The following is a 9,299-nucleotide window of genomic DNA, read 5'->3' on the forward strand; positions in this document are numbered from 1 at the left end:
GGGTTCACCCAGCCCTCTGATCCTCTGACTTCCTGGAACCGTCAAGAGGAAGGATATTTAGGATGAAGTGTTGGTTAATTGCAAGTTTAACACAAGTGCTGGTGGGGAAAGTTCGCTGGGGGCTCGACACTCAGAGACATTTATTTGTTCAGGATTTTTTTTCTAACTTGAATGTACTTCTGAGCCAACTCGACCGCTGCTGACCAATTCTATCGAAACAGAAAGTTTACAAACAAGGAAGAAAAGCGAGCGGAGGGGGGGGAGCAGTTCTAGTGTTCATTTCAAATGCGGAACTGTACGAGGACGGTGCGGATGAGCGGCAGCTAAATCTTTGTTCAGTTTGTTCTCAACGCAAAGTCACAGGAGTTGGCAACTATCCCAGACTGGACGGGACATCCAGAGCCGGCAGCCCTGACTCGCTCCCCGCAGATCCCAGCACTTGGTTTCGGGTACAGCTGAGATGTTCTGTGTCCAGATCCTTGAATCAACCGCGACAGTTGTGGCAGTGTTGGATTTCGAATGGTGACTGTTCCTGGGTCGGTTTGAACACCACCCACCCCCGCGTCTTGTGTGGGACTGGTTGGGGCGAGTTCCCCCCCCCCCCCCCCCCCCGCTTGTGAAGCAAAGGTACAGTCTGACTTTTCGAAACTTAACAAATTGCTTTGTTTACACTTGTGTAAAGCAAACATTCTTGGCAATGTATATTTGAGTATTCCAACCGTATACAGTGCCTTAACATTCCTGATAAAACTTACCTCTGGTGCCAAAGTGAATCTGGTTTGATATGGATTACTGAGGGCTGGATTTTCCCAGTCTTTAATTGGGAGGCAGCAGGAGAACTGGCAATAGTCCAACATCTTCCTGCCAGTATTGCACATTGCCAAGAGGACCCTAATCATGCCAGCAGTGTGCAGGGTAATCCAGTTAGACCTATTGCCTTACAAATTTATTTTGCTAAATTGCCCATCCAATTTACTGTATGAACCTGATCCTGTGGAGAGTCTGTGGGGAGGTTGAAGGGAACTCCATTGCCTATGGAAAGGCTCCTGAGTGGCAATGGCCACCCACAGACCAAAGTGGCTGCTGGGATAACCTCTCTTTCTCCCCCCCCCCCCCCCCCCCCACACACACACACACACTTCCTATAGCAGGAGCCTGCTGAGCCCTGCCTTCCTTGGCATTGAGGTGCCCTCTCCTTTAAGAGGCAGCCACTACTATTGGTGCTGCTGCCAAGACTGCTGAGTTGCCAGACCTCTAGTTGTCTGGGGGATGGAGGGTGCAACGGGCAGGCCATTGTCCTCAAATGTTGTTAATTGGACAGCTTCAGCAAAAATGCCTGTGTCCCATTGCCCACCGGAGCAAGTTTGGCTGCATTGAACATAGAACATTACAGCGCAGTACAGGCACTTCGGCCCTTAATGTTGCGTCGACCTGAGAAACCACTCTAAAGCACACCTACACTATTCCCTTATCATCCAAACGTCTATCAAATGACCATTTGAATGCCCTTAGTGTTGGCGAGTCCACTACAGTTGCAGGCAGGGCATTTCACGCCCTTACTGCTCTCTGAGTAAAGAACTTACCTCTGACATCTGTCCTATATCTATCTCCCCTCAATTTAAAGCTCTGTCCCCTCATGCTAGACATCACCATCCGAGGAAAAAGGCTCTCACTGTCCACCCTATCCAATCCTCTGATCATCTTGTATGGCTCAATTAAGTCACCTCTTAACCTTCTCTCTAACGAAAACAGCCTCAAGTCCCTCAGCCTTTCCTCATAAGATCTTCCCTCTATACCAGGCAACATTCTGGTAAATCTCCTCTGCACCCTTTCCAATGCTTCCACATCCTTCCTAGAATGCGGCGACCAGAATTGCACGCAGTACTCCAAATGCGGCCGCACCAGAGGTTTGTACAGCTGCAACATGGCCTCATGGCTCCGAAACTCAATCCCGCTACCAATCTTTCAGATCCAGCTTTCAGATCCAACAACAGGACCAGACCTTCTTTTGAAAAATTCAGCCTTGTATTTTTAATTAATTTTCTCTTTGTCTTCAAATTAGCAGGTAACCTGAATTCCAGGAATGGGTTTACACAGTATAACAATTTTCCTTTATGTCGCCTTGTACAGAAGTGCATCCTTTGCACAAAGTAAGTACTGAAGAGCTACTCAATTTCTAGCTCATTGAACACCGATTAGCACTGAGGTAATGTGAGCTAATGGAAATTCTTGTTTTTCAGGCTTTGTGACATTAGATTGTGACGTTTCAGTGACAGGAATATTGAACGAAGACGCTAAACTGCCCTGCTCAATCAAATCAACAAAAGTGAAAATATTTGATTTCATTGAACTCAGTAAAGTGGAAAATAATGGAAAACTAAGATCCTTGTTTAGCTTCAAAGCTGGTGACGAAGAACCTCAAAATCGAATTAAATTACTTCATCCAGATTCACAAGATGTATCACTGTTGTTCCGGAACACACAACTGACAGATCAAGGGACTTATAAATATTATGTGGAAACAGTGGCTGGTTATGCCAGTAAAATCATCACACTGAAGGTTAAAGGTGGGTAACAGTATTCTTTCTCTGATATTCTCCCTGCTAAATTATTGGTTGCCTTTAATTGGCAATCAATTCCAATTAATTCTCACACCTAAAAGTTTGACATGTGAGATAGGCAAACAGTAAGTTATAATGAGGGTCACGTTGAGAGAACAAATAATGACTTTGCATTTGTGGATCACTTTTCATCTCTTCAGGATATCTCAAAACATATTTTGGCCACTGAAGTGAGGGGAGGATGCACTGATTTTTTGGATGACCACATTGTAAGACAGGATAATCATCATGTGACATTCACCCAATACTTACTATATAGTCAGTCTCAATAACTAGTGTCCATGGAGTAATAATCCATTATGAAATAGATACAGATATATTCCGGCAAAATATGCAAGCCATTCATATAAGCTACTTTCTCAATCAGACAAAAATGATCACAATAAAGGGGAAAGCTCAATCGAAAGCCCCCTGAACAGTATTGAATTCACATATTCAGAAATCAGATCAAAATCATAAATTTGAACCATTAAATATTTTCTTCACCCCTACACTTTCCTTACTTTAAGTAACCTAAATTCAACCCAATGACTGTCATAAATCTGGGAATTAGTGTTGTGTATTGCTTGCTGGCGGGCTAAGTATAAAAACTGAGCCTATGTTATTCTACACCTCTCCCATTACGTTAATAAGGATGTAATTTATGTTTAGCTCCATACAGTTTGCCAAAAGTGAGTTTGGCATCAAACATCACCAGAAGAATGAGAACAACGGACCTGATTTGTGAAACAACTGGGTACCCTCTCCCTGAGATTCACTGGTTTGTCTATGAGAAAACGGACCTCACCTCTCACGCTAAAACTAGTAGTGTAAAGACCTCACAGGGGCTGTTCAAGGTGACCAGTATGCTTCCAATCACAGTTGCACAAAATGCTTTGGATGGCAACTACACTTGTGTTGTGTGGAATGTGGAAGAGCATAACTATGAGATTAAGAAGCATTTTCCAAGTAAGTTCACACCATTTATTCAAAACAATCTCAGAAAATTTAAATAATTGTTTAAATAACTGATTTTAAAGACCCGAACAGGCGCAGGAATGTAACGACTAGAGGATTTTCACAGTAACTTCATTGCAATGTAAGCCTACTTGTGACAAAAACGATTATTATCAGTAGTTTTTTCTTATATTGGAAGATATGTGTAATGCCACAAAATCCTATTTTTTACCCATAACTATTTTTCTTGAGAAGTTCGTGGGGCCTCCTTTTAAACCGCTGCAATAATTTTACCCTGTGCAGTTCGAACTTCAGCATATCTCTATATGATTAATATCATCATTATTATACATTCAAAGGTTGAAGTTGGAAATTGCAATTAATTACGTTTTTCTACCCAACCTTTCAGTTCCCTTCTTGGACGAACCTAATACTGATCGCCAAAGTGAAGAGAAAAAGAGTAAGATTCTCACAGCTATCTTCATCATTGTTGGCGCACTTGCAATTGGAATAGTCATCTTGGCGATTCTTCGATTCAGGAGAAATGCATATGCAGGTGTGATGATTTTGTAAAAGCTTCTGGTTTCTTCTAAAACTTTTCAGTCTTTGAAACATAAATTCCAAGATCACGTATTGAAAAATAACTTTTGCTTGACTTTTGTTTTTGAATACACCCCATAATCTGGAAACCTGATAATTCAGTTTATCCACATAGTCCGGCCAAGAAAAAAGGAATGGGATGTCTTCGAATTCTGTCTGGCATTCTTGTTCACTTCCCAGAGTTGTGTATTACGATAGGTTATTAGCTAATGTTCCAGTACCTGGGCCAAACCCCAATTTATATTAGGTAACTGGACCCAACAACTTTTCAACTTGTAAATTGTGAGGAAAGGATTCCACTGACACTATTATTAACACAGGATTAACTCCATTAACATACAGGGGAGAAAATGGTTTTCAACTAACAGTTATAAAGTTTTATAAAAAAGAAAGGTCCTTGAGTTTACATGCAAAATTTCAGTTCAGCAAAATCTACACACACAGGTCAAATGCCACTTATTAATAAAGTTAACACTTAGTGGCGTACAGATTTACACAAAGTCCTTTGGAGAGAAGCTTTCAGAAGTCAGTCTGAGAAACACAGCTCCTTTCCTCAGAATCCAGAGCAGAGCTCTAAAAATTAAACTAAAAATAACAGACATAGGGCAGAGCTGAAAATGAAACTACAAACAGATTCAGCCTCTCCCATGAGTGATATCACAGGCTGCCTAGCTATAAACCCTTAATCACGGTTTAACAGACTTATAGAGTGGGATTCTCCCCTACCCGGCGGGACAGGTGGTCCCGACGCCGAGGTGTGGCATGAACCACTCTGGTGTCAGGCCGCCCGGAAGGTGCGGAATGCGTGGGCTAAGCCAGCGCCGGTGGAGTTGGCGCCGTGCCCACCGACATGGAAGGGCTTGGCGCTGCTCCAACCAGCACCGAAGGGCCTCCGCCGACGGTGCGAGTTGGTGCATGTGCGGGAGCGCCAGCGTGTGCTGGCGTCATCCCAGCGCGCATGCGCTGGGGGGTTCGTCTCTGCACCGGCCATGGTGGAAGTCCACAGCAGCTGGTGCGGAGGGAAAGAGTGCCCCCCCAGCACAGGCCAGCCCGCAGATCAGTGGGCCCTGATCGTGGACCTGGGCACCGTGGGGGCACCCCCCAGGGCCAGATCCCCCTGTGCCCCCCCCCAAGGACCCCGGAGGCCGCCCGCAGAGCCAGGCCCCGCCGGTAAGTACCAGGTCTAATTTACGCCGGCAGGACTGGCCTAAAACGGGCGACCGCTCGGCCCATCCGGCGCCGGAGAAATCGGCAGCCAGCGGGGGCGGGATTCAAGCCGCCCCCCGGCGATTCTCCGGCCTGGCGGGGGTTCAGAGAATCCCGCCCATAATCTGGATACCTCAACCCAAGTTACTTTAATAACGTTACTGCAACCAACACATAATACAATACTTATAAACATTTCCTACGTTCATCACAGCTGAATCATTGGATGTCCAGTACTGTGACCTTACTGAGCATGAACACATTCACCAAATATTTGTTTAAGAAATAAAAATAAGTAATGCTCTGAATTGTTCCTAATTGGCTATAATCTTCAGGTTTCCTTACATCGTAGTTGGTTGAAGTAGTTAGGTGTAAAATTGGCTGATAATGTACCATTATAAGCCATCTTCTGCTGCTACCCAGCTTCTAGCTAGAGAATGTAAGAAAACTTTAGATGAGTCAGACTGAATAGGCCTGGAGCACCTTCTATTGAGCCAGATCCAACCATTGAACAGAATTGGAAGAGATAGGTGTAGGACTGAGTCATCTACGGTATTTCAAATCACAAGTACCAAGTTGTAGTATTTAGTACGGGGAAAAACAGTCAGGTCGGAGAAGGAAGGAAACATTCACCATGTAGTAAAGTCAACTTCAAAACCATCATGCTCTAGGTGTGATCAACATTTATTGCCCTTAAAAATATTCTTCTTTGCAGCCTGATATTATTGACTGACCTGCTGGACCAATTCAGAGGCTAGTTAAGAATGAAGCACATTTGTGTAGGACTTGAGACACATATAAGATTGGCACAGTAAGGATTATAGGATTCCTTCAAAAAAAGAGATTAGTGAACCCTTTGGGTTTTTGTGACATGGTCTAATATTGACTAAAGCTTCACGGTCACCTTTGCCAATACCAAGCATTCTTTTTTAAATTGAATTCAAACTTTTGCACTGTGATATTAGGATTTAAATACCTGTCCTTGGGATTGCTATAATTGGCTAACTTTTTGAATTAATAGTTTGTTAACATAACCACTACAGAATCACTAAGTCAAGTTGGAAGAAGGAAAATTGTAAGGAGGATAGGTGACTGCAGTTATTATTTCTTGTAAGATCATTATTTTTGAGCACTGGACAAGTAAGTCAGAGAAGTTCTTTAAATGTTAATTAGGGAAAATGTGAGCATTGTTCATGTGGAACTCCCAACAAATAACCAACTATAACATTTACAGCTGGAGATGTCAATTCAATGTTTATGTACAAGAAAAAATGAATTAATTGTTTTTTCTTTTGTTTTACTTTCAACAGTTAGAAGACAGTCGGCAATGCCAATGGTAGGTGCGATTTCAAACATCAGATTATTTTTCGAAAGCTTTCTGTCTCACTGGTTTAATAATTTCTTTTTTTTTCCTTTTAACAGATGTCAAATTTACATGATGCTGATATTTAATAATGATTGCAGTGAATACTTCTTATTTCTACATGCGATGAATGCATTAATATGGATTACTTCAAGAACGTTTTTGTGGTATCATGCTTCAAACATACATCACATCCCAGCCATGTCCTTCTGTATTATCTGAATAGTAGAAGGTGAATTTACATCATACAGATCATTTCAAGTACTGTCAGTTTGCTTTCCAGGATCTCCAACTATCTTTAGGGGACTGTTATGAATAGTAATTCTGCCTCTGCCACTTTGCTAGACTCTTCACTATTCGTTTTCGTCGACAAAAAAACAATGCCACATATTGGTTGTATACTAACACCATTCAGAAATCATTTGATCCACAAAACATAAGAACGCCACAAACTAGAGAGCTTGGTCTCAATCCTGGCCGTTTTTCAAGGAATATTCCTATTTTACACCTGGATTTGTTTGTGACTTCCACAGCACTCTGTAAAAGGAGAACAAGATCTTAGAGACTCATTCGTACTTTGAAAATGTGCTTCCTGCAGGTTGATTACAGAATTATTGTGAAAAGGCTTGTGTGCTGGACTGTATTTTTCACCCAGGAGAGAAAATACCATTGCATGCAACTACGTAAGAAAACTGAAGTAGCGAGAGGATTTCCTGTTTCACAAAATTATGCAATTATATTTCCACGTGCTTAATTGTAAATCGGTTTAATGTAAATAAAATGAAACATTTAATTCTCCAATATGTTGATTTACTATGTTGTTCTAACTATTTGATGGAACCTTTTCATAACTGAAGAAGAAATCTATTTTTTGTAACATCTGATTCGACTGATAATTTAAATTTGGGGTGAATACCATTTGTAAATACATTTTAAATACCATAAATCACTTTTTTTTCCCTTTACTGCTATTTTGCATCAATTGATGTGAAATTCCGTGTGGAGTTTGCACGTTCTCGTGTCTGCGTGGGTCTCAGCCCCACAACCCAAAAAGTTGTGCAAGGTAGGTGAATTGCCCCTTAATTGGGGGGAAAAAATTGCTTTTGCGTAAAGATGGTGTATCTTCTAAAGCTTAATGAACATGGTTCTCTTTTTCGTGAAGTGCCTTCCTCCTTCAGATGATAGACCTTTAATATATACATTTTGGAGCAATGATATGAATAGGATACTGATATTTTTGATGATGCAGATTGAGAGTACATTTGTACTTTTTACACTGAAAAGGCATGAAAAAGGCAAGTTTTTTGGAGCAATGTTTGTGGGGCAAGGAGAAACAGGAGTGCTCTCCCAGACCAGGGGAAGTAATCTGGCTGCTGCCACTCTGGGCTACTCAACTCAGCACCATGCCCTGGCTGTGGCACACAATCTATCACAATCCATCGAGGCGCAGCCGGTCTGTGTTACTTCGATTTAAGTGGGGGCTTGTGTCTCAAGTTGGATTCATTCTCCGCACTGCTGGAATAGGTTGCCAGGTGTCGTTCTGCCTTGCTTGACTGTTGAATGTTCACTTTTGTTTCCCCAAAGCTCCACAGAGTCATCTACAGCACAGATGGAGGCCATTCAACCCATCCTTGCTAATTCCCTGCAGAGCAATCCAGTCAGTCCCACTCCCCCGCACATTCCCAGTAGCCGTGCGGGTTTATTTCCTCCGAGTGCCCATCCAATATCCTCTCATAATCACTGATTGTTTCCACTTGGGTGAGTCGGTAGCCTGCGGGTGGGCAGTGAGTCCCAGATGACCTGACTGTGGCCTCGATGCCACTTGTCCACCTTTGTTTTGGCTCCCTTGTAACTCACAAATCTGCCCAGCTCAGGTTGGAATATATTCAATGACCCAGCCTTCAGTACTCTCTGGATTAGAGAATTACAAAGGTTAACAATCTTCTGAGAAAATATATGCAGCTCTCCATCCTCCGATCTTCAACTTAACTGGGCGACAACTTATTCCGGAATTGTACCCCCAGTTCTAGATTCCCACACAAGGGGAAATATTAGTCTGGATCTTTCTGGCGAATGTTGAGGCATTTGTTTCGGTTGTGCATCGGGACCCTTCAGAAGGCCGAATGTCCACACATGCATAGCACTGCCTGGGAAATCTACACTTCTGCTGGGCAGATTTACACTTCCTGGGTCCCCGAAAATATCTCAGAGACTGATCTAAGTGACAGAGAGTTGGGCCTGCTGTACAATGCTTACCCAGATATTTGCCTAGGTATTGTTCTGCTGTTTCAGGCATAAGTTAACGATTAACAGCAAATTCCACCCTACTGCCCCCAACATCCACACACACACACAAGCCTCCATGGTCCTCACACAACTCCCACCCACCACAACTGCCCCACTTCCTGATGATTACCCACCTCTGAATGCTCACCCTGCAATTATCCAGTTTCCCGACCTGACTATCCCACCCCCCCAACCCGACTACACAACCAATCAACTCAGCTACCCAACTACATGACCTGAATACCCACCGCCACACTACTGATTCATCCAAGTGCCCTTAACTACCC

General features: G+C 42.9%; 1 protein-coding gene across 2 annotated transcripts; it reads left to right on the forward strand.

Moving 5' to 3' along the window:
• On the forward strand, positions 1 to 7,527 carry LOC140395487 (CD276 antigen). 2 transcript variants are annotated; one of them, XM_072483286.1, is made up of 7 exons: positions 1 to 627; positions 2,066 to 2,150; positions 2,241 to 2,567; positions 3,273 to 3,569; positions 3,967 to 4,113; positions 6,674 to 6,699; positions 6,786 to 7,527. In XM_072483286.1, the coding sequence occupies exons 2-7, from the start codon at positions 2,084 to 2,086 to the stop codon at positions 6,813 to 6,815; spliced, it is 894 nt and encodes a 297-aa protein (XP_072339387.1). In that variant the 5' UTR covers positions 1 to 627; positions 2,066 to 2,083; the 3' UTR covers positions 6,816 to 7,527. The 2 variants fall into 2 exon arrangements, with proteins under 2 accessions (XP_072339387.1, XP_072339386.1); XM_072483285.1 differs by having other exon boundaries at positions 2 to 627; positions 2,063 to 2,150.
• The last annotated feature ends 1,772 nt before the right edge of the window (positions 7,528 to 9,299 follow it).

This window comes from Scyliorhinus torazame, chromosome 18 (genome assembly GCF_047496885.1).
Source record: "Scyliorhinus torazame isolate Kashiwa2021f chromosome 18, sScyTor2.1, whole genome shotgun sequence".
NCBI classification, from domain to species: domain Eukaryota; kingdom Metazoa; phylum Chordata; class Chondrichthyes; order Carcharhiniformes; family Scyliorhinidae; genus Scyliorhinus; species Scyliorhinus torazame.